At 40.9% G+C, this 25,696-nt stretch overlaps 1 protein-coding gene across 1 annotated transcript in view; it reads left to right on the top strand.

The window, feature by feature from the left end:
- FRAS1 (Fraser extracellular matrix complex subunit 1) overlaps positions 1-25,696 on the top strand; it is a 464,327-nt gene that overhangs the window by 247,899 nt on the left and 190,732 nt on the right. Inside the window, exons 21-25 of the mRNA XM_025384816.1 lie at positions 14,455-14,607; positions 14,841-14,987; positions 20,826-20,972; positions 23,743-23,883; positions 25,446-25,586. Coding sequence (XP_025240601.1) covers positions 14,455-14,607; positions 14,841-14,987; positions 20,826-20,972; positions 23,743-23,883; positions 25,446-25,586 — 729 coding nt within the window. The remainder of the gene's footprint in view (positions 1-14,454; positions 14,608-14,840; positions 14,988-20,825; positions 20,973-23,742; positions 23,884-25,445; positions 25,587-25,696) is intronic.

Below are 25,696 nucleotides of genomic sequence, written 5' to 3'. Positions count from 1 at the left end.
CTGTGTGAGAATGTAAGCAAAAGAAGACAAGTATCAGTAAAGAAATATTACTTTGAGTATTTTCATACTGTATTCCTATTCTGCAGAACTCAAATTCTAAACAATGGTTAATAGGTGTTACATGTAACAAAAACAAAAACAAAAAAACCTCCTGGCCAGATAAATCTGGGGTTGACTCGGTTATGTAAAGGTAAGCAACTTTCTTTATTGCAGGATTTCTGAGAACCTTAAAAATACATATGTGCGCTGTGAATCTTTAAGATGAAGATGGCTGAACATCATTTCCCAAGCACTGAGGACCCCTTCCCTTTATTATAGCCTCTTACAGGGTTAGCCAGTAGTATGCAGAACAATATTTTGGAAGTTCTGAACTAACTGATTTAATACTTGGAACAATTGGTTTGCACCTACTAAAGGTAAAAGAAAATTATGAACCCGTACACAGGTTGTGGACCAACTGACTTCCCTCCATCCCTCCCTCTCTCCCTCTCTCCCTTCTACCCTTCCTTCTTTCTTTTCTCTGTGGGCAGGCAGAGGGGTCACCCAAGGAGGTACGTGTTTGCCACCTTTTTGCCTGCTGAAGAGCATTGCTGTTAACATTTTTCTTCCACATCATAAACACTTTTGAGTCCTTTCCATGATTTTTCCCATTTATTATCACCATTTCTGAAAGAAGGGCCCAAAAAATGTGGTGAAAAAGTAAAATTGCTCAAAGTTAAAGAGCAACACATCTTTATTTCGGAATAAGCTGATACAACTGCAACACTGAATAACGTGGGGGAAAACCCCAGTTCAAGTTGAACATAATTAAGTACTGGGAGGGAGCCCTATATGAGCCAGAGCACCAGCTCTCTGTCTCCCCTCCAGACACAGTGACTGCAAGCCAGAGAAGTGAGAGCCAGTTCTGTTTTAAAGCAGCTTCTACCGTGCGGGGGAGGTGGATTGGCACCGCCCTACATCTTGCTGTGGCTGCTTCTGCAGTTATAAGTGGAAAGGAAAGGAAGAAAAGAGCCATAAGCTTTAAACATGTAGCAGTTGTTGCCTTATTTTGATCACCAAATCCTACCCATCCATCCCTCAGTGCCTGGCTCAGATCCCCTCCCCTCCAGGACCAGCTTCTTCTTGGCATCTCCCCTGTTAGAATTTCTAGTATGCTGATTATTTCTGCCATTTACCTAGCACTTGGGCTTTGATCAGCTCACGTTCTCTGTGAGTGATCTTTTCATGGGTATCTAATAATAGGTGCCAGTTCTGAGGGCTTATCGTATGAAAAGTGCTGTGCTAATTGCTTTGAATGTATTTTGCCATTTAACATTCACAATGATCCTCGAAGGTAGGTACTAATTTTATCCCCATTTTTACATATAAGGAAACTGAAACTGGCTAAGAGAGGTTAAGTACTGACTCCAAATGATAAAAGTCAGGAATGATTGATCCAAGATTTGAACCCAGAGAATATGATTCCAGAGTCCACATACTCAACCATTTTGTACTCCATGATGCAAGTACAATTGCTTGTACACCATCAGGGTTCAAGAATGATTTTTGTATTTTTTTTTTTTTGGTTGGTGAATTAAAAAGCAGATTGGTAGGTGGATTACTTGATTGGTGAATTAAAAATCAGTGTGATAAATAGAATGGTTTGGAGAGGCATTGTTGGGAAACATTGCACGAACTTGCTGGTCTGTTTTAAATGCTAAGGAAGCTGATTTAGACTGCCATGTGCATTCCCATTATATTTGATCCTTATTAAATGAATAAACTTCAAAGACAAACATTAATGCATACTAAATTTTAATAATTTATATCACTCCACATTTACTTTCTTTTTCAATATATACATACATGCATTGTTTTCAGTTGTAGTCAACAGCTACTATATTTCTTTGTTCTGTTCTCTAAAATATCACTTTAAATGACGTATTTCCATATGTTGGCAAATATTGGAAGAATCTACATAATTGTCATTTTTAATGCCTAAGTCATTTTCCGTTGTGTTTGAGTAACTTAACTTGGCCATTTTCCTGTTGTGGATCTGGGCCGTAAAAAGCAGGAGATAGATTTACTGGTTGGTCCATGACTTCCAAGGCTACAGCTGTGATTAGATATGTGTTTCATATCATTACTAATACTAGTAATGGTGTGTTTATGAAGTTTTATAATTTTCAAAGCATTTTCTCATGGATCTTCTCCTTTAATCATCCCCAGAAGCCCCCCTGAAGAACTGGAAATGCTAGTAATTCCCATTTTGTTGACTGGTGAATTAAGACTCAGTAGAGTGCCAAGCTAGCACTTGGATGGTCCTCAAGAACTGTTGGGTAGAATTAAGGACTTGAATCAGCTGTCCTCATGTCTAATCCTCTTCTAATGCCTCATATGATAATTACAACAGGATCTTTCTTCTTAGTGTGAGTCATATTTTGGTTCTTATCGCTTCTTTTTCACCTTTCTCTTTATTCCATCTAGTCCTGTTCTTCTATCTCTGCATTTTTTTCAATTTGCTTGTGTCTTCTATTTTTTTTAACACTTGCTTCTTTATTTTCCTTATCTTCTTTTTTTGTAATGCACTTTCTTTTCTTATTTCTCATTTGTCACCCTATCTCTTATTGCTTGAACCGTAAATTGCATATCCACCCTCTCTACAGAACTTTCAATGATTGTCTCTTCCTTGTTCTCCCAAAGTTTGTTTTATTTAAGAGATCCGTGTGTCTGCAAAGGGATGATTGAATATTTCAAGGCATTTTTATTTTGAGCTTTTCCTTTCAGGAAAAAAGAACATGACCTATGCTTAAATTGAGTCCTTCCTAAATAATAATAATAAAAAAATTGTATTTTCTCCTTCATGTGACTTTTACCAAACAATACCTTCCTTAGCTTTCATAATGAGAGAAGGACCTTACCTGTAAGCTTTCAGCTTGTAAAAGCTCCCAATGAAGTCAGGATTGCTGTTTCTTCCTAATAACTATAGGTCAGGGCTTGAATTGCAGAGAAGGTTTCTGTGGGTGTATGTTGAAAGAACACAGCTGAATTGAGACTTACAGGTTATCTTCTTCAGTACTGAAGGTAGCAAAACTGCTAAGGCTACATTTACCTGCTTTTACACACCTGTGAATTTCTGTGGCTTACTTTTAATAGGTAAAAACAGGGAACTGATTGCAAACATGAGCATCAGCATCAATGTCAATTCTGATTGGGCCCACTACAGATAAGGAATAATAACCCATGTTTATTGAACACTCATTGTGTACCAGTTCGTCACATATATTATGTCACTTAATTCTGTCTGCAAGCACAGGAAGTTGGTACTGTGATTAGTACCATCTGCATTTTACAGGCCAAGGTAAGATTAGTGATGAGATTAGAGATGTTAACCCACTTACCCAAAGTGTCACAGCTAGTAAGCCCTGGAGCTGGGCTCTGAATCCAAGGAATACACTTCAGAGGGCACATATGTGATCACTGTGTCATCAGCCTTCATCACTGATCTAGTTTCCATGAGACCCTCTCTGCTTCTCGACATCATTGTATTCACTTCTTTTTGATGCTTTGTGGTTTTGACCCTCATGGCCTTCCCACGCACTCCCTACGCTCTCATTTCACTCTCAGTCTACAACTCTGCTTTCCTTTTTTTTGTTTAGAAGATTTATATTATCTGATAAAACAAAACAAACAAACCTCACCTTTTCTTCTCAAATATCTTTCTCTTCTATTACCTCTTTTTCCTTCCTTTGAGAAAGGAGCTCCCTCATTCTGCCCCGGGGAGCTCCTTCTCCAGTGTCCCAGAGCCCATCTGCCTTCCTGAGCGGATCTCTCCAGTCAGGTGTTTCCTCTTCTGCTTACACATTCATCTCCCTCCTTTTCTCTTCATTTTTCCTGCTCCTTTTCCTCCCCCATCTGCTTGCCTCTAGGGCCCTTGTGTCTTTCACAACTTAAATCTTCATTTCTATTTTCTCCTTAGATTTCATCCCAAGTACGTGTGATAATCCCCTCCAGATCCTCATTTCTCTCTTCCTGCTGGACATCTGATCACAGGAAAACTCCAAAGAAAATCCTTCATCTTCATCCCTCCTACCTCCACAGGTGCTTTTCTTCCTTCTCTTGACTTCCTTGTCCATCTACTACTGATTTTTCAATTGGCACGATTCAAAACCATTGTGTTACCTTTGCTTCTTGGCAACCCGTCTTCCATATTGGAATCACTGCCATATCTCATAGATATGGCATATCTCTGTTTCCGCTGCAAAAACCCCAGGCTCTTCTTTCTCAGATGACAGACACATTTTTCTCTTTCTGCTAGAGGCTCTTCCTCACTAAAGCTCTCCTAGTCCTTCCCAAGAGGAGGAGGAGACCTTTCTTGAATATCAACTTTGGTTTATAAAACACTCTTTGACACTCAAAACTTGTCGATGCCTTCCCATTGCCCATTGCATTAGCTGTAAATCCTTCACCCTGATTTTCAAGGTCCCTGATTTCCTTGGTTCCCCTGTGAACGTCCAAAGCTCCAGCCATGCTGGTTTTCTTCCCCACGCCACACTGCTCCGTTCCTGTGTGCCTCTGTGCTGTTACATGTTCTTCCCTACTAACAAGGATGTCCTCATCTGGCACCATCTGCAAACATCAAATGAACACTCAAGGTCAAGTTCCTCTTATTCACTTTGGATAAAATATTCTCTGATCCTTGACACCTGTTGCATTTGGGATGTGTATGTGTGTGTGTGTTTGCCATCCCTAAGCATCTTGAGAGAAGGATTCAAGTCTGATTCAACCCTATAGTACCTTCCACAGTGCCTCATACTCAGCTGACTTGCCATAAATGTTAATTGAAGTGAACTGTTTTCTACTGTGGAGCTAAACCGAGTAAAACATAAATTGGATACAAAACTTCAAGATACATGGTAAGAGTGATACTCCTGACACCTTGTTGGCAGTGCAAGCTGGCACCAAAACCTAGAGCTTTGCTTTTACATTTGACACTGCCACTTGCCACCTCCCCCTACCCTCCCCACTTCAAGCTGTTTCCTTGGCTCCTACAGCAGCCTTCCCAACACATTGGTGAGTTTGTCAACACTGAGTAGAAATCACTGCCCTATAACATGAAGGTCATTCTGTTGTCATGTTTTCTTTGGTTAGTATTTTAAGAGTAAAGCAATAGCCACAGACACTGAAGAAAGAAGTCTCACTTGGTTGGTTGGTTTTGTTTTGTTTTGTAGCTTTTGTACTAACTCAAAGCCTCTAAAAAGAATACATGATTTCTAAGAGCTTACGGGTGGACTGAGCACAAAGTAATGATCAAAAGGGAAAGAGATAGGATTTTTTTTCTTCTGTTGTCTGTATATTATTTTCTGGATTCCTGTCGTACTTATCTCACAAGCAGAAACCCATCAATTTTAAAAGTGGCATTAGAATTCAAATTCGATGCCCTTTAAAGGCCCTGAGTTTTGGCATGAAATCATTTCTTTTTCACCTGACGAAGAACAGCTACAAGTGCTGATTATTTTAACCGCTTCCAAATGCACTTAATGTGGTTGCATTAAGAACCTAATGGACTGACAGGACATTATTAAAAATCTCACTGTGTGTCTAAATTTGTCTTTATAGGTCATTATTTATCAGCTAAGGAGTCACTGCTCCATAAAACCAACATCTAAAGCCATTGTGTCGACAGTACGCATTTACTTTAATATCTTCAAGCTTTTTTGATTTTGCTCCAAAGATGTGAAATAAATTATTTCACTGCCATGTGCTTCCATCCATCATGATTGTGGGTAATCCTCACTGATCCTTGAAGCAGAGCCTTTGTGATTTGAAGAAAGCATCATATAGTGATGACCACATGCAATTTCCTCACAGCTGCAGGGTGACATATTAGAAGATTCTACAGCTGCTGAGTCAAAATATTAATTTTTTATCTGTTTAAATTTCTAGCATGTCTACATGCTGTGCATATTTAGAAAACAAATGGAGTCTTCTGCTTGCTTAAAAACAATAAATGCATTTATTTCAGCTGGAGCTAATACTCCATTTTTCAGGCTGCCTTGTAATGTGTTTATTAATTTGCTTGTTTACAGTGCTAATTCACTGCGTTTATTAGCAAGGTGGCATATATACAAACAACTGGAATTCCATCTGTGCCCCCACCCCCAACTCACGTACTTATTATACATCAGTAATCTGAAACAGCCTAACGTAAATGTATCCTGGGCCTCTCTTCTTTCCTTGTGACTCTTAATGAGTCGTATATTTAAAGACTCTTTACTGTAATTGCAATAGTGACAAACAAGAATTTACTTACTGAGTAGTAGCAGGAGGAATCTGAGGGATAGGCTCCAGAATAGGCACTGTTTTTAAGCAATTAACAGATACACGCTCCCTATTTCAACATATTTGAGGTCAGCCTCTCTTTTTTTGATTGCAGGCAGGAAGGTCAGATGCAGATGCCTTACTGCACAGATGGGGCTTTTTGGATGGGACATTAATCCTTGCAGAAGCTGTTAGAGTGATGGGTTGGAAATTCAATTCCCTTGTTTTAGTAACTGCAGTCTGATACAAGTGAAGCAGTGACCGTATACACTTCCTCTACTGTGTCCTGTGAAATGGTTTTCAATATCACCTGTGGGCAGGAACAGGCATGGATGGCAGACTGGGGTGTTTAGGGGGAATTCACCCCGGAATTTGTTGGTCTCTCTGAGGACGCTGCTGTTTTAAGGACACAGTTTCTGACAGATGTGCTTCTATGGTGTGGGCCCATCAAAGATCTGAATTAGAGGGTTCATCAGACAGTTACCACCAAATGAGAAGAATTCCAGAGTTGCCTCCAAATCAGACTGGTTTGTAGAAAATATGCCCATAGACTTTACTGTGAGTAAAATGGTGTCATGGCAGTTTATTGGGTCACATAGTTACCTCCCATAGTGCCTAGATGTGGGGCTCATGCCACGTCTTCATTATGTTTACATTGTATAATTAATACATTTGACTGGTCATGGGGGTAGTTCTCTCTCTTTATTATCTCCAGTTGTAACTGACAAGGCAGTTGGCAGTTGTCACACCTGCAGCCGAGTAGCGCCCTTTTTCTCCTGGCCTCAAGTGGATTTTGAAAAGCAGGTGATGCAACCCATATGCCCTTTTTCGTGGGCCTTCAAATTCTCCACAATTTCCTAGTATTTTTACTCCAATATCTTATTTTTCCCCCTCTGACAGCTGTGTGAGAGTTACCTACCAGGCACCACTGATTTGGCCAAATTCCACTTTGTTTTCCTTTTAAAAGGAGTTTTGAGAACTGTCCACGAGTGAAAAGGCCTTCCCCAGTCGTGCAAAGACAAACCACAAGTGTGTTTTTCTTCCTTCTCAAGGATCTCCATTCCTGGTCACAATAGTTTTCATGTATTTGCATTATAATATTCTTAATATGCCTACTCTAGCATAAGCCCCTTGAGAACAATTCAGCAGAGGGATGTTTTTGTCAGAAAAGGGGCTTCTGCAGATGTAATGGAGGGGAGGAGTGGGGGAGGGGAGAGAACAGTAAGGAGCCTGCTTTTCTCCTCCAGCAAGGGTTTCATGGCAAGAGCTGCTGTATGTCAGAGTTTTCTTAGATCTGCTTTGCTTTGATGTCTTCTCCTAACATGAGTTGCCTTTCATATATAAAAAAAATTCTCATTTAAATCTATAACAAAAACACAGAGACCTCAGTAAAGAAACTGAAAAAAGACACACACACACACACACACACATACACAGAGAGAGAAAGAGAGAGAGAGATTCCCAATTGCTTTCACCATAAAATCCAGACTCCTTTTCGTAACTTACAATGTTTTGCAAAACTGGCCTGCCCAGGCCTGAGTGGCTCTTTTGTGTGTTCTTTAAGATCCAGTCATGCTGAATTTTTCTCCGTTCCTTGAAGGCATCCTGTTCTGTTCAACTGCTGGGTTGCCTAAGCTTTCCCTCCTCTTGGAACCCTTTCCAAACATCCTCCCCCTGCCCTGCTCCTCTTGCAGCTAACTGCCACCAGTGTTCTTGTCTCAGCCTCCTCTGGGAGGTCTTCCCTGGCCCCTGGACTAAGTTGGTACCCCTGCTATGTACTTTCATGGCACCCTATCATTATCCCTGTAGCATTCTACAGGATGTTTGTAACAGTCTCATGCCAGTCCTGAACCTCAGTGTCCACCATGTTTTCAGGTTGCTCAGCACACTGTCCCCATGACAAAATTTGGAGACAGCCCTCTTTAAGGCAAGAAACACAGCTCAAGCCCACTCTACTGTTGGACTCAAATATTCTACTGGGTTACTTCCAACCTGTTCCATAAGAGGGGCAGGCAGGAGCAAAGGGAGTGGTCTCTCTGCTTTTTCTTCCCCTTCAGTTTGAAGGTTTTCTAGGTTGGGGTAGGGAGATGGAGAGTGTAGGGGTTGTGTTGATCGGGGAGGGCGTGGGTCTATTAGTTCCAATGCACATTCAAGAACTTTTTCGGCCAAGTGAAGTGGCTCATACCTGTAATCCCATCACTTTGGGAAGCCAAGGAGGGAAGATTGCTTGAGGCCAGGAGTTTGACACTAGTCTGGGCAATATAGTGAGACTCCTGTCTGCATGAAAAATAAAAGGATTAGGTGGACCCGGTGGTACACACCTATAGGTCCAGCTACTCAAGAGACTGAAGCAGGAGGATCCTAGAGCCCCGAGTTCGAGGTTTCAGTGAGCTATGATTTTGCCACTGTACTCCAGTGTGGGCAACAGAGGGACACCTTGTCTTACCAAACAAAAAAAGACCATTTTTTTTTTCTTTCTATCTCCTATGCTCTGGGTTCTATAAGTATAGTGTCTTTGTAGGTCTGATTTGATAACTTTGGGAACACATGATAACCCCATACTTCCTGGTCCAATGGGGGATAGTGACAGTGGATGAGGAAGGAACTCACTGATTAATACCTCAGTTTATTCTTTGATTGTGCATATTAAATACTCAATTAAAATGATATATCCAGAATCATTTCCCCCACCATGCTGAAAATTGTAGGAGTATAGTAGCCATTGGAATGTTTTTATTGTTTCAATGAAAAAAAAATTTTTTCATACTCAACCTCACTTATAATAAAAGAAATATGAAGTAATACAATGACATAACCCCAATTTTCACCAACCAATTTAACCAAGATTGGTTTACTATTTTTAAATGTTTTAGTGCTGGCAAAATTATGATGAAACAGTCTCATAAATGGCTCTTGAAATATAAATCAATAGGAACTTTCTGGAATGAAATTTATAATATCAATTAAGAATTTTAAATTTTTTCATGCTTGTAGTGCTTAAAAGTGTATGCTCTGGACTTAGTCTGTTTGTGATATATGTAAAGCAAATGACTTAATCTTTCAGAGTCTCAGTTTCCTCATTTATAAAATGGGGATAATAACATTGCCTACTTTTTCTCTTCAAGTGAAATTATGTGTTTGTAATAATTAATATTTTGCCCAATGTGTATTCAGAGCTCAGTAAATGTAAACTGTAATAGTAATATGAATTGTACCCTTTTGACATTGTCCTTTAGGAAATAATCTGAGATGCAGACAAAGATTTATGCACAAAAGTGTTATCATAGCCTTAGTTATAAAAATGGAGACAAACTGCAAGTAAATATTCAAACTGTAAGAAAAATGGGAGATTTTTTATTTGCTTACTTAATACTGGAATATGATGTAGCTGCTAAAAATGATGTTTACAGAGTCCCTAATGACATGTGGGAATGCTGATGATATTGAGTAAAAAAGGTACTATAATGTCCACATTTAATCTAATCTAATCTATGTAAAAATCTCTGTATGTAAAATTGTATAGAGAAAGTACTAAAAAAAAAAAGTCAATGTTAGTAGTTACTGACCCCAAAAAACCATGCTTAGGGTGATTTTTATGATTATTTATACTTTGTAAAAATGTTTTTCATGTTTCCTTCTCTTCCGTGGCTTACTTTGTAGTCAGAAAAATAAAACCCTTAGATCCCTGTCTGAACCTGCTCAGCCCTTCTGTGTAGATCACAGCAGTCCTGGACTTGTACCTGAAGTCTGCTCACAGGTGGTGCCCTGTGGGACCGGCTACTTGTAGCCTGTCTTGCCTGAGTTTTGTAGTCTGCCCTAGGGAACTATACTTTTCTGGTTGTAAGTCAGAACATTGGTATTAATCCTCAAGCCCTTGTTGCTCTGATTTCTGGCTTCTTTCCGTGCAGATTGTTACTCATTTTGAGGTCTCCCAAGAAACTCTCTCCTACAAAGAGATTTTGACTTCAAGCCTCTGACGACAAAAGTGTTCCCTAGGTTTGGGGGACTTATTATTCTTTTCAGCTTGATTTAATAAAAATCAGTCAACCAACCTTGAGAGCCTAATTATATAATTGGCCTTCTGTTGGGGGATTGCATATGATGGAGCTGGGAAGGAAAGTTTGCATGAGTGGATTAACATGGGTCCCACTCAGGTTGTTGCTTTGGAATGAGTCTATTCACAGGATTGGGTGTTCAGCATGACTTTTTAAACCATAGAATGAATACAGGTAGTGAACAAAAAGAGTTAGAGAGTTTAACTTTCCACACTCCAGTGTTTATAATCTCCTGTGTGAGGTAAAACTATAAACTAACTTGGATAAATGTGATGTGTTGGGCATCTTGGAGTTGATCATTTTATATTTTCGGGTGTCGTGTACTGATTTCTCTATTGACTCTGAGCACTCACTCCATCATGCAATATATGTCTGGGGACTGATCTGATGCCTTCTTATGGCTTAACATGGAGCTGTGGAAGGAAGCAGAGGCCCTGAGTAATTTCAGAGTCTCTGAAACTCTTCAGACCTTTCCATTGATTTCTGGAGTCTGTGTACCCAAATCTGCCAAACAGCCATGTCTGGTTTAAGATCTCCAGAGACTTGATTAGAAGGATAGAAAAAGTTAAAGGCTGTAAGGAACCCCTATATTTATAAGTCATCAGAGGCACAGAAAGAGAACCCAGCCAAGAAGAGCACCTGTGTCACTCATGCTGAGAGGAGAGAGTTTTAAGGGGGAGGGCTGCCTGGTCAACAGTGCCTTGTGTTGCAGAGATTTCAGGTAGGATAAGGAATTAGAGGAGGCTATTAGATCTGGTCCTTAAGAGGCCATCAGAGACCTTTTCAAGAGCAATACCACAGTAAAATATTTTGAAGACAGATAACAATGAAGTGAGGAGTTAGAGGGGCAAGGAAGCTGGGTAGTTAAGGGAAGGCAAGAGATGAGCTGTTTGTAGAGAAAAGTTTTTAGGACAGTGGGCAATGGAGAGCATGGTTGGAAGTTGAGGTTGAAAAGAGAGATAGGGGAAAATAGGGAATAATACCGAAAATTGGATCAAGAATATAGGTGTAGGCATTAGCCATTTTATCATGGGAGAAGGGAGGAAATGAAATAAAAACAGGAATAGATAGGTGTTTTGAGGTTGAAAGGAATGAATCCAGGATGCTCTGCCTAATGATGTAGATGAGATCACCTGGGAAGACGAATGGATGGGTAGAGTAGGGTAGTGACTTCAGAAGAGTAATAAGGGTTTAAAAGCACTGCTGGGTGAGGGGGAAGGAATGTCCACAATCTGGCTCCAGTTTCCTTTAGAATATTTAACACACGTTACACTCCTTATTTAAACAGAGATCCCAAGATCAGATAAATCCATAAATACTTATTTGTTGTACCCACAAAATACTACAGGGGTCTGCTTACTTTCTCTTGAAAGCATCCCCTGGGTGATTATTCTTTTATGTTTCTCTAATTGCATGCTAGAGAAAGCATCTGTTAGATGCAACTAGTCTTTAGACCACTGAACACCTGCAGATCTTGTTGATGCTTGCCCAAGTTCAGAAAGCTCTGGAAGAAACTGCTTTAAAGAGGATAGGCCATAACTTTTCAAATAACGGAGCCTTGAATCTGTAGTGTTTCCTAGGTTTCCAATCCTAACATTTACCCACTTGTTAAGGTAATCATAAAACAATATCACCTTCATTTGCTCTTGCAACTTTTGAAGGTTTTTAAATTTCCCTTTGCACAACTGGGATTGTGCTCCTGGCACGGTAAGGAAGGCATAGGGAAGAGAGAACAAAGGGCTTGGCATTATGTGGAAGCCATACACCAAATCTGGGGAAAGTAGCCGCCTTCTCATATTTCCTTCAATACAGTCATAATTTCCTTTGTAGTTTAACTGAAGGGCTGAAATGAGGATTCATTTGGCTCTCAGGATATCATGAATTGTTCCTAATATTGGCAAAAGGCTGCTTGTAATTTGTAACTCCCAAAGTTCAGAGAAAGGTTGGGGACTGTTAATTTGTATGCTGCCAAAAGAATCAGCGTTTTTGAGTCAGACTCCTGTGGCTTCACTTCTGGGATGACTATGAAGGTCCTCTGAAGGGTTCTCATGTGGATGAGTGGGCACTGGACATGAAAGGGAGATCTGCTTCATGTGCAGGGAACGCATCCAGATGATCAACAGTTAGGATCACCAACAGTGTACAGAGAAAGACCTGTTTTTAACAGATTTCAGCGGCAGGAATCTGTTTTACCAGCATGGATTTCACTAGAAATCACAGTCTCTACTACAAGCCTTGAGATGAAACAAGACATTTTGAGGCCATGGGTGGTGCATTAGCGAGTACAAAGAAATGCTTTGAATCCTACAGGGGAAGATGGGGAGGCCCCATAACCAGAACTCTTTCTTTTCTTTTTTCTAGATCTTACTCCTTTTTCATTTTAGGTGGGTAAATTGAGATTTGTGGGTTTTCTCCTGCCTTTGGGATAAAAGATGATAAATGGGACTTAAAGGGTAATTACCACTTGAAAGCAGGAAGTTTTCACCTACAAAGGAAGCTGAACACAATCAAGTTCTTTATTAAAGAATGACTATTATGTGAATGAGAACAAGAGACAGTGCTGTCTGGACAAAATAATTTGTTTTATAGCTTTAATCCCAACTGGCATTACAGAGCTACTATGTACTATGTATTGGGTCATAAAAATGACTTTTCAACTCACAACTCTTTTTCATAACTTTATCTCTACTTAAAGACCAAAATTTTCCAGCAACTCAATCCAATTATTTACTCACCCCTGTCCATTCATACTGAAGGCTGAGACTGGTATACTGACTCTGGAAGGCCAAATCTGTGAGAAGGAACCTTGCGGAGGGCTTAGGAGCCCTGTTGATGCAGGATTTTTCTCAGCTTCTTTGCCGGACTCATGGCAGTGGCGCCTCATCTACTCAGCCTGCTGTGCTCAGCCCTTTGTGGGAGAAACATGTGAGTTAGTGAATGCAGGATCTGGCTGGCCTCTCCGGGCACTGACACAACAGCCAGCGCCATGAGGGGCCTGCAGCCAAACCAGGCATGTCACCTCAAGGGAAACGTGGTGGCACCCAGGTGAGGGTGCCCATGACCCTGAAGCCCCAGACGGGGTGTTATAGTGCTCTTTTAGTTTCGCCATCTGCAGTCTGACAGATGGTGGTGTGTTAGCAGCTCATGTGGCCTCTTGCCTTGTTGCTGAGGCAGTTGCCCTCTGCTGGTGAGGGCAAAGGGCTGGTGTGACAGCCTTTTCTGGGTACTGGCACTTGGTGGGCCCCAAGCTCTTGTCCAGTGTTGAAGAAGAATGGGGTTACACAGAAAATTGAATGATGGTAAAAGTGGAGAATTTTATTGAGTGATGAAAACATTTCTCAGAAGAGAGGGGAGCTGGAGAGGGGACGAGAAGGACAGGTCGTCTTCCCCCAAAATCAGGTTGTCTCTTCCCCAAAGTCAGGCTGTCTCCCCTCTACTGACTGAGTCTGGGGTCTTTATGGGCACAGGATGGGGCTGGGGCATGCCATAGGTAGTTTTGGAAAAAGCAACATTCAGTTGGTAAAAAGGCATGATTCAGAAAGAACCAATTGGGAGAGGGTGGGCAAAGAGGAATAGAAGTTCTTACTTTGGACTTTCTGTCACGAGTTTCAGACTGTTTTTTGTTGTTGTTGTTTTATGGTGAAGATGGGGTTTCACCAAGGACCCTCCCTGTCTTCTTAGAAATTCTCTGCCTCCTGCCTCTATTACTGTGAAGGGGATGGGGGAAGCTGCACTCCAGTCTCAGACCCCCAGGGGAGATATTAATAGTATTGATCTTACTGCTTCTGTTAGTCAGGAAGTTCTCTCTATACTCCTAGCAAGTATCTATCACGTGGCACCCCCGTATCTAAAGGTCATTCCATTGGAAAGGGATGAAAACTCAGTCACTGTGCTGGGCCTGGCCATTTGCTAAAAGCCTCAAACACACAATTTGTACAGGTCCCAAGCTTCTACTTTACTGATATACACTGCCTTTGGGCTACTCTCCAGCTGTCAGCTGCAGTGTTTGTAATTGAAATCTCTTCTGCCCTTTGTGCAGTGATGAGACTTTGTGCTCATGAGCACCCGTGCCTTCTCTCTGCTCCCCTTCCCCTTCCAGACTGCCATCCTCTGTGTCAGCACTGTGCAGCTGATCTCCACAACACCGAGAGCATCTGCCTGAGGTGCCACAATGCCCGCTACCTGCTGCTCGGGGACCACTGTGTTCCTGACTGCCCTTCAGGATACTATGCAGAGAGAGGAGCTTGTAAAAGTGAGTAAGTGCTGGACTCAGGAGCTGGAGCTGCCACCCGAGATTCTCTTCGGGCAGTAGCTGGGAAGGCTTGACCTTTCCTAAGAGAGAGTGGAGGCGGGAAGTATGCCATGGGACTGTAAACCAGACCTGCCAATGTTCTCAATGTTGGGATTTTATTACCCACACTTGGGATGCTGCTTGGAAGAGAATCTGACATCACGGTTTCTGTTGTGTCTCTTTTTCCTCTGCAGAATGTCACTCCTCCTGCAGAACCTGCCAGGGCAGAGGACCTTTCTCCTGCTCCTCATGTGACACCAACCTCGTGCTGTCCCACACTGGCACCTGCAGCACCACCTGCTTCCCTGGGCACTATCTTGATGATAATCATGTTTGCCAGCGTAGGTTTTTCCAATGAACCTTCTCTCCTTTCCTTCCTTTCCTGCCTTTCTGAAGCCATTGAAAGAAATGTGAGGTTCTTACTTCCATCTTCTCACCTGGTAGCCTTTATTTTTATAAAAGGAAGAAAACCAATCTACAAAGGCAATAAGGTTGCCATTAACAGATTATAGCTCAGATATCGGCCTAATCGAAAGTGCTGGGCTTGGCGGTAGGGTCTCCTCTGTAAGTGCCAGCTGTGTGATCTTGGGCAGTTATTTAACTTCTCTGTCCAGGTTATCTCATTTAAAAAATAAAAGTGTTAGTTTGTTTCATCTTTATAGTTTTTCTCAGCAATCCTATTCTATGACCGTAGGCAGAGAGTGGAACTTGCTCTAGTACACAGTCAGTGGACTAAGCACTTCTCTGGATTGAATTTGTTTTGTACATGTATTTGTGAATATTGACAGTGTATAGGCTTTGCATGCTGGAAATATTCCATTTCTGCCTAAACAGTAGTTATTTGGACTTGTATGGGAGTTACTTATATAGATGTCTTATTTCTCAAGTAAGTCAGAATATGATTAATTACCTTGAGTCAGGCACAAACAAAGAGTTAGGATATTCTATTAGGGAATGGGTAAATCTCTCTGAAAAAAAAATAAGATATCCTTCACAGATGAAGGAACATTTATGATGGGCTGATGCTGCTTATTTTATCTCAGGTACCAAAGTGTCATTTGCAAAAATGAAAAATTGTTATACTTTTGAAAATGACAGTTAACGAATACAGTGGTGATGTTTCAGTTGTGTGTTCTAGGGATACCATGCTGAAGGAGTTGTGGAGTAGTGGTTAGGAGAGTGGGCTCTAGAGTCAGAGAATTGAAGTTCAAATCCTAATTGCTACTTAGAGCTTTATGACCTTGAACAAGCCAATTAACCACTAGGCCTCAGTTTTGTTTCTTTTTTTTTTTTTTTTGTAAAAGGAAGATTTATATAATAGTACCTACATCCTATTGTTGTTACATTTAATATAGACCATAGTGGAGAATAAGTTGTCAGAATTAATTAACCATTGTTTTGTTTTTATCATCATCATCTAAAATGAGAGTCAAATAAAGTAGTAAAGATATTTCTATTTTATAGATAGGATGATAGATATTACTGTTAGTTTATTGAGATCCTTGCAAAGCTTTGCATTAGTTATATGGAACTCACCCTTTTGCATCATCTGTGGAGGTACTGGAGATCTAAAAACAAATTTTTTTGGACCAGTGGGAAGATTGCTTTTGTAACAAAAACTTTGCTTTGTATATATCAACTGTCTGCCAGAATCTGTAGATTCTGTAATACAAGAGACAGGAATGAAATACTTCCATGTTCTATTCAAGAGCAAGAGAGTCTTGGTGGAGAAATAGTGACTTAGATTTATGAAGCTCTTCACAGCAGTGGAATCACAGAAATAAAAGTTCAAAAGAAAAAATAGAATCCATTGTATGAAGTACAGGTAACAAAAATACATTGCATTGAAATAGTTCTCTTCTGGGAAGTTTTTGTCTTGGTGCAGGGTGGCCTCTGCACAAACACATTTGCTATCATCCCATGTAAATAGAATTTCATAGAATATTTCAGTTGGATTAAGAATTTCCTAAGTTTAGTCCTTAAATTTCATTCTAAGATTGAAAAAGTATGCTCCTACGTTGGGATATTTGAGTTTCTAATAGGTTAAAAAAACAAACAAACAAACAAAAAGCCAAAAACAGCCTGACCAACATGGTGAAACCCCATCTCTACTAAAAATACAAAAAAAGTAGCAGAGCATGGTGGTGCACACCTGTAATTCCAGTTACTCAGGGGGTGCTGAGGCAGGTGAATCGCTTGAACCTGGGAGGCAGAGGCTTCAGTGAGCTGAAATCACGCCATTGCACTCCAGCCTGGGTGACAGAGCAAGACTCGGTCTCAAAGAAAAAAAAATTCAACAATGTTCTATTCTAATACTCATAATTACAGACAATTATAAGCCTGCCAATTTTAGAAATTCTGCAATAAGGGCTTTTGAGGAAATGTAATCAGTATTAAGAGATATTAAGGGAGGCATTCATAACCAAATTATTGAAGGAAGTAAGGACTGGAGAGCTTTCTAGATATTGTAGTTACAGGAATCTTTCGAGAGGATGTACTATTAATTGAATTAAAAAATCTAAGGGTCACCAGTTGCGGTAGGAACTTTAAAAAAGAGATGATAGGTAAGGTTCTGAGTTCTTGAAACCATAGTGCTTTGGTATTAGAGGAGAATTCCAGAGTTACTCAAGCCAATCTTGCACCAGTGCAGAGACTCTTTCTCACTCACCTCCACAGACTTCCACAGAAGAAAGCCGGTTCCACTGCTGGGGAGCTGGAGTTGTCGGACAGTTGTTTTTAATTGGCCCTAGAACTTGCCTCCAAAGTGATATGGAATAAGCTTCCTCCTTCATTCGCACGATTACTTTCCAAAGTTTGAAATTAACTATCACTCCCCACTTGGGTATCTCTGTGCCATGTAGACCTAGAGACAATGGAGTATTGAAGCAGGAGTGAATGACCATTTCTTAGACCTACAGCAGAAAACAGGTCTGTTTAAGAAGGTAATTGAACCCCTACACTGTGAGGTCCCTCACTGCTTACAGCACATCACAGATGTGATGGTTACTGGACATCCCAGCTTCCCTCACTGGTTTCTGGTGCACTCTGCCACCTTTTTCACCATCCTCCTGCATTTGCTATAGGGGTCACTGACCTCAGAGAACTGCCCCTGCTACTCCAGGTGTGGCCACACTAAGATGTCTGCGTCAGGACTAGTAAGTACTTTGTGGGGTCCGAATGTAATACCATGGAAGCTGAGAACCCGAGGGACGTTGGTGCCTACAGAACTGCTCTGTGTCAGACAGGGTCAGCCATTTACTCATTACTTTGGAAAGGGTAAGAGGAAGAAGTCATGGAAGCCACCTGTTTCTCAATGTGACACTACCATGTCCCTCCAAATCCTCCATAAAGTCTTCCAGCAATCCAAAATGCTCAGCATGAATCCATTTCTTTTAGAAGTGAGTGAAGGGGCTGAGGTATACATTAGGGTTCCAAGGGGGAATGAGTACTCTGTGGAAAGATTCAGGCCAGGCACAGTGGCTCACACCTATAATCCCAGCACTTTGGGAGGGCATGATGGGAGGATCATTTGAGGCCAGGAGTTTGAGACCAGCCTGGGCAAAAAAGTGAGATCCTGTCTCTAGAAAAAGTTAAAAAATAAGCTGGACATGGTGGCATGTGCCTGTGGACCCAGCAATATGGGAATCTGAAGCGGGAGGATTGCTTGAGCCCAGGAGGTAGAGGCTACAGTGAGCTGTGTTCATGCCACCACACTCCAGCCTGGGGGACAGGGTGACAGAGTGAGAACTGTCTCAAAAAAGAAGAAAAAAGATTCAGGAACACAGAGGCAGGTGGAAGTAAGTCATAGGAAACCCTCAGACACTAGGACAAGGAATTGGTCTTGACCTCTGGCTGGGAAACTGGCATTCGGGGACCTCATTTTGCAGCTCTATGTCAAGAAAGGAGGAGCGGCTGACCTTACGCTGCATATCACATTTTTAGTTACTATCAAGCCTGTTATTGACTAAAAATCTTAGATATTTTTTCCATAGCAACTGCTTTCTAAGCAGGTCTTCTTCATTCTGTATTTGTACAGTTGGTTTTAGAACATAAATGCGGGACTTTTCTTAGAGTTCTGCTTATTTCACTTGATTACTGTAGGTTCATTATTTCTACTGGTTAAAGTAACTGAACTGTTGTTCCTCCAACCGGTGAAACTTAACTATTTCCTATATAGGTGCATGTGGTGTATTTAAATATTATTGACATGGTTTCTTTGTTTCCATTAAAGTCATGGATAAAAATATTGATCAAGTAAGAATTTAAGGCTTGATTAATGTGATACTCTACTGTGGAAACTATTTTTATCAATTATAAAGATTTGCTGATCACATTTTGAGTATGCTTTTCAACCACCTTCAAATCCACTTACAACTAGTAGGTCTTACTTCATTTTTGTATTCACAAGTTTATTTTTGGAATCTCTATCAAACTCTTTGCCAAAATTAAGATACACCATGCATAAAAATTCTAGGAAAAAAAAAGGATAAAAATTTGGTCTCACCTAAGCTTACAACAGTTAAAATATTCTTTTCTAATTATTGAAAATAATTAGAACTGAAAATCCAGTCTAGAATTTTCCCAGGACCTTAAATTGCCAATATACATATTCTAATGAATGTTTTATAGCAATGTCTTTCTTTGTAGGTGAAACAATAGCATGTGTTTTTTTTTTTTCTTTTTTTTTTTCAGGGAGGTAGTTTTCTTGCACTGTGCCATATACTTTGATATCATATAGATCTAAAACTCACTGGGTTTCTCTGTGAACTTTTCCTCTGACACATACTTAGGGAAGATTTCCGAAAGAGACAGAAATGCTGGTGGTTGTATATATCTTATGCAATATCTAGCTTTATTTCATTTATGTAGCAAGTGTTTATTGAACACCTATAATATGACAGATAACAAGCTAGGTGATGACTAACATTACAATGAACAAAACAGACCTACTATTTGCTTTCTTGAAGTTTGCTGCCTAAAAGATACAAATGTTAATCAAATAATCACTCAAATGGAAATTGCTATATGAAATTTGCATGAAAAACATGTACAGGATGCTGTAATGGAAGGTCGGTTTTAGAATAGAAAGTTAACAACAGTCCCAGAAGAGACTGAAGAATGAGTAAGAGTTAAAGACTCAGAGATTATATTAAGAGGATTCAAATATACATGTTATAATAGGATTTCCATGTGGAGAGAATGGAGGGAATGGTAGAAGAGTAATATTTGCAGAAATGATGGCTGGAAATTGTCCAGGATTGAAAAACGACATTGAGTTTGAAGGCGAAAGTGTACTCTGAAACCTGAGCTGTATGAATTTTAAAAGCCACTCTGGTAGATGCGTGGAAAATAGATTGCAAGGGGGTCAGAGCGGAGATGGAGAAACCAATTAGGAGGCTGTGATAGTAGTTCAGCATGGGATGATGATGGCTTAGAAATATTGGCATTTGTGGATATGGAAAAAAGTAAAAAGTTCTGAGAGTTATATTGGAGTTTGAATAAATAGGATCCAGTGAATAATTGGATTAGAAGTCGGGGAAAGAGAGGTGTCAAGATAGACTCCGAGGTTTCTGGCATGAAAAACTATGTCGATGGAGAAATGCCAGTTGTTAAATGAGGGATGATGGAAGCATGACCAGATTAGGGGATCATCCCTGAATGTCAGAGTTACGTGGCTAGCTTCTAAGAGTTGTAACTAGGCAAATCAATCAACCAGTTCACCTTCAAGTCCTTTGCATCTTAAAGTAGGGGGTTTCCCAAGCTCCCCAATAAAGTTGGTGCCTAATTTTAATGTTGGCATCACACAAAAACCTGAATCTACATTATGAACTAAAGGAAGCTTGATTCCTGAAGAAGTAAGGTTTAAGTTCTGAATTGTAATTCCAGGGATCTTAGAGTAAGCATAAATTCTGTTGCTGAATCACAGAACAATTTGGATATGGGATTTCCATTCTTGGGTTTGCAATTTATATTCTTTGTAAAATAAGATTACCCTTTTCTATTTTGGAAACTAATATTTTCTGTTTTTGTTGATCACAGGGGAGGGCTATGAGCCATAACGAAATGTGGAGCAGGTTGGAGCAAGGCTTCGTTCCTATGTAACATCTGTCTAGGTTTGATCAGTGCTTCAGTATTTGCAATTGTAATCATCCGGTCATTTTCTTTTCCTGTCTGCTCAGCATGCAACACACACTGTGGAAGCTGTGATTCACAGGCCAGCTGTACCTCCTGCCGAGATCCAAACAAGGTTCTGCTCTTTGGGGAATGTCAGTACGAGAGCTGTGCCCCACAGTACTATCTTGACTTCTCCACCAACACGTGCAAAGGTAAAGCTCTTCCTGAACTGTGTAACGATTCTTTTACTCAGTGATACCCCTTTACTACTGATGTCTAGTTTTCCATATTGAGAAAACACCAGTCATCATATATTTTGACTGTCTCTGATGATAGCAACAATTGTGTGTGTATGTATATATTCATTTATTCACTCCTTGATTTACTTATTAAGCGTATATTTTGAGCACCTTCTTGTGTCAGACATTGTGCCACATTTTGATAACAAGACCAGAGGTGGCAAATTGTAAATCCTCAGGTTATATTTGGCCCATAGACATGTTTTCTTTGGTCTGCCTAATGTTTCAATGCTTTAACATCTTTAATTATTCACCTTTTAAAAATCAGAAGATTTCACATACAAAAATTGAGATTTTCAAGTGTTGTTGTTTTTTTTAACCAGAAGCTCTAGTAGTGTTGGATATGCATCCCGACAGTGCAACTATAGGTTGAAACAGTGTAGCTGTAGTCCCTGCTGGATGGAGAAGGATCTCTTCAGTTCATCAGTCCCCACCATTCCCTTTCTATCACACAAGGCCTACTCTGAAGATACATTACTTTCCTGGGCTGTAGGTGTTTGCATTTACAACTCTAGATTGCTGCCTCTAAGCTTGATGAGGTCAGGAGTCATGTCTGATGTGTTCATTTCTGCTTAACATACTTAAATGAGTGAAGACATAGTCCCTGTATTCAAGGAAATTTATAGGGAGATAATGTCAAATGCCAAGTGCCTTTTTCTTTGCTCTTCAGTAGTTGGAATTCTTGGGGCTGATGCTCTTTGAATGGTAGTGCTCAGCAAGAGGAAAAGCAGGGGTAAAGAACAGGTTTTACTTGCTCCTGTCTGTTTCCTCATTGCTGCCTCCTTCCACATTTCTCTCTATCCTTCTGATTCTGGTAGAGAAGCTAGAGCTTAGATATGGTGGTCAAACATCTGTCAAGTAAACTTAGGATGCTGTAAGGTTCTGCAAAATTACACACTTTCCATTCCAAGAAATTCTACTTGGTTGTCAACTTAGGTGGTCTGCTGTGTTCAAGACCACAGAGGTTTTTTCCTTTCTTTTTTTTTTTTTTTTTTTTTTGACTTCTAACCAGTAGCTGTCAGTTTGTGGTGAAAAACAAGATTATCACAAATCCACCCCATTATAGATGATTTCATAACTATGCTGGCAGTTTTCAAGGCTCTGTTTTAGTCATTTTCCCTCAGGACTGATTCAGCCAAATAAAGGAATAGGATTAACTTTGTAAATCTTCTTGGAAGCACGTGTGCTGTCTTGCATATTTACCTGATTTCCTTGGGACTTAGAAATATTCTATCAAGGAAGAGAAAAGGTAACTATGAGAGGTTTCTCCAGTTTCTTAGCAGAAATGGAAGGTGAGATCCAGGGTGGCCCTGAATGGAGATAGGTTCTCTAAGAGAAACAGTTCAGCAGCAAACGTTTATTGAGTTGTTACTGTATGCCAGGCACTGTGCTAAATTATTGAATTTCATTATTTCATTTTATTCTTCACAATGGCTTTATGAAATGGGTACTATTCTCACCCATGTTTTACAGGTGAGAAACCAAGGATAATATAGATAAAAACATTATTGTAGGATAATACAGATAAAAAGTAGCAAAGTCATGACCTGAATACAGATTTACCTTTCTTCAGAACCCATGCACTTAACTGTGCTATCCCATCCCATCTTCCATGCATGTAGCACTTCCCTTACCAGCTACAACACTGGCTTTCAAACATGAGTTTTCTGACTGCATCAGAATTGCCTGGGCCATTAAAAACAACAGCAACAGCAACAACTATAATATTCACAATAACAAGTACAGCAGCAACATGTTTTCCCTTGCCCTATCCCAATCCCTGAGACTCTGATTTGATAAATCTGATGTTGAGCCTAATCCATATTTTTAACAACCCCCCTGGATTATTTGCATGCACATTCAAGGTTAGACCCCTCTAGAACATAAGCTCCTTGATGACAAGTTCTACACCTACCACCTTTATATTGCCCCCTCCTGCTGTTCAGTGACTATCCCATAGGTGCTTATGGAGCAAATTAACATGTAATTGAGTCCGTTCTAATGCCTAAATGAGATCTTCTATTGTTTTAGCAACCTCTTTCTTTCTGGACAGGACCTTTATGCCCCATATAATTCTGACATCATTGGTTCTTTCTGTCATTTTGGTCAATGCCTGGTTTTGAGAGATAGAAACTCATGCAACTGGTGTTATTGGTGGCAGCAGATGCATTCTTAGTTGAGTCTCTGACATCTCTTTACCTATTGAGCATTGAGTACTTGGAAGAAGTCAGGGTTAGCTGAAAACTGCCGGCATAGTTATGAAATCATTTATAATGGGGTGGAATTGTGATAATCTTGTTTTTCACCACAAACTGACAGGTTTGTGGGGCAAGTTGGCCACTCCCTGAGGCAGGTTTTGCCTGAAGACTTGATGTGGCACAGGGATAAAGAATTAAGACCAGAGTAATCTGGTTTCTCAGCAGCCCTGCTGACAAGCAGGCTCGGCACAAGCATGGAGTGCTCCTTGTACATGTCAGTGTCTAACATAATTAGGGAACACTTAAAGCTCAGAGAAGCATTCAGGCTACTACATGTGGAAACCTCGTTTGAGTCTGCTTATCTGACATCTCTTACATTGTCCTTATTTTACTCCTTGCGGCTGCAAACAGACTCCTCATAAATGAATTGCTGCGTTGAGGATGGACAGAAAGGAAGATAATCTAATGCAGACTTTCTTTTTTAGAGTGTGATTGGAGCTGCAGTGCCTGCAGTGGGCCCCTGAAAACAGACTGCCTGCAGTGCATGGATGGCTACATTCTCCAGGATGGGGCCTGCGTGGAGCAGTGCCGGTCATCATTTTACCAGGACTCGGGGCTCTGCAAGAGTAAGTGTGTAGAGGCCCTGCTCTGTGTTCAGCCATACCTTGGCTGCCTCCAGTTTGTACTCTTTTCAGAAGGAAACTGTGGCAAGTTTCCCCTTCTGGCTTTTTACCCAGTTTCTGATTTCTTTCCTAAGAGCTATCTTTGTTATTGTGAACATTTCCCCTTTTCATCTTCCATGCCCTAATAACACATTTGCTAAAATTTGAGGGCAATATGGGAATCTTGGGCATATAGGACCACACAAACAGGTATGTGTTAGCTGTTACTTTCAGATTTTCTTAAAAATTGAACAGTCAGGTTCTCCAGGTGGGAAGGTGTTTGTACCCTAGGCATTTGGGCACACGGGAAGACCCGATGATTTCACTCACTGACCCCTTCAACCCTCTCTATTCCATATAGCTCACAATCATCTCTCTCTGGCCTAGTATCCCTTTTAGCCTCAACTGAACACTACAAAATTCTCAGACCCTGAAATTCCCCTCAAAAGTGCACAGATGGCCGGGCGCGGTGGCTCAAGCCTGTAATCCCAGCACTTTGGGAGGCCAAGACGGGTGGATCACGAGGTCAGGAGGTCAAGACCATCCTGGCTAACACGGTGAAACCCCGTCTCTACTAAAATATACAAAAAACTAGCCGGGCGAGGTGGCGGGCGCCTGTAGTCCCAGCTACTGGGGAGGCTGAGGCAGGAGAATGGCGTAAACCCGGGAGGCAGAGCTTGCAGTGAGCCGAGATCCGGCCACTGCACTCCAGCCTGGGCGACAGAGCAAGACTCCGTCTCAAAAAAAAAAAAAAAAAGTGCACAGATGGCATTCCTAGGAGTATTCCTGGGGGACTGAAAACTGACTTGATGGACTTGATGAACCACAAAAGGTCAACACTTCAGCAAAACGGTATTGAGAGCCAAGGACTAATGATAATAATAATAGTTGCTTAGGCCAGGAATGGTGGCTCACATCTGCAATCCCAACACTTTGGGAGGTGGAGGGAGATGGATCACCTGAGGTCAGGAGTTCGAGACCAGCCTGACCAACATGGAGAAACCCCATCTCTACTAAAAATACAAAATTAGCCGAGCATGGTGCCACATGCCTGTAATCCCAGCTACTCAGGAAGGCTAAGCCAGGAGAATCACTTGAATCCGGGAGGCGGAGGTTGCGTTGAGCCGAGATTGTGCCACTGCACTCCAGCCTGGGCAACAAGCAAAACTCCGTCTCAAATAATAATAATAATAATAATAATAATAATAATGATAATAATAGCTGCTGATATCTGTCATTCACTTTATAGTTTATCTAGCATTTTCCATGGGTGGATAGGACAGTATATCAACCCCCATTTTATAGAGAAGAACACTGAGGCTCAGTGAGGTAGAGTAATCCTAAGTCTCCCAGCTGGTAAGTATCATAGTCACAACCAGAACCCAGACTCCTTCACTCTTCATATGGTCCTTTGCCAAGTACACTAAGCTGTACCGCTGCTGGACATCTCATGCTGCCTTTCCACAAGGGCCTGGAGCCCCTGGAAAGCCACACAGATTCCTGATGACTTCACTTTTGTCTTTCAGACTGTGACAGCTACTGTCTCCAGTGCCAAGGTCCCCATGAGTGTACCCGCTGTGAAGGGCCATTTCTCCTCTTGGAAGCCCAGTGCGTCCAGGAATGTGGGAAGGGGTACTTTGCAGATCATGTAAAGCACAAATGCACAGGTAATTTGGAGACTGTTTTGATTATTCTGGAAAGAAGTGAAGGCAGCAAGTAAGTCACATGTGCTGACTCTCAGGTATCCAAGAACACTTAAATTAGAAAGCGGAATGAA

Source organism: Theropithecus gelada, chromosome 5 (assembly GCF_003255815.1).
Source record: "Theropithecus gelada isolate Dixy chromosome 5, Tgel_1.0, whole genome shotgun sequence".
NCBI lineage: Eukaryota > Metazoa > Chordata > Mammalia > Primates > Cercopithecidae > Theropithecus > Theropithecus gelada.
This window is presented reverse-complemented; position numbering and strand designations above follow the sequence as displayed.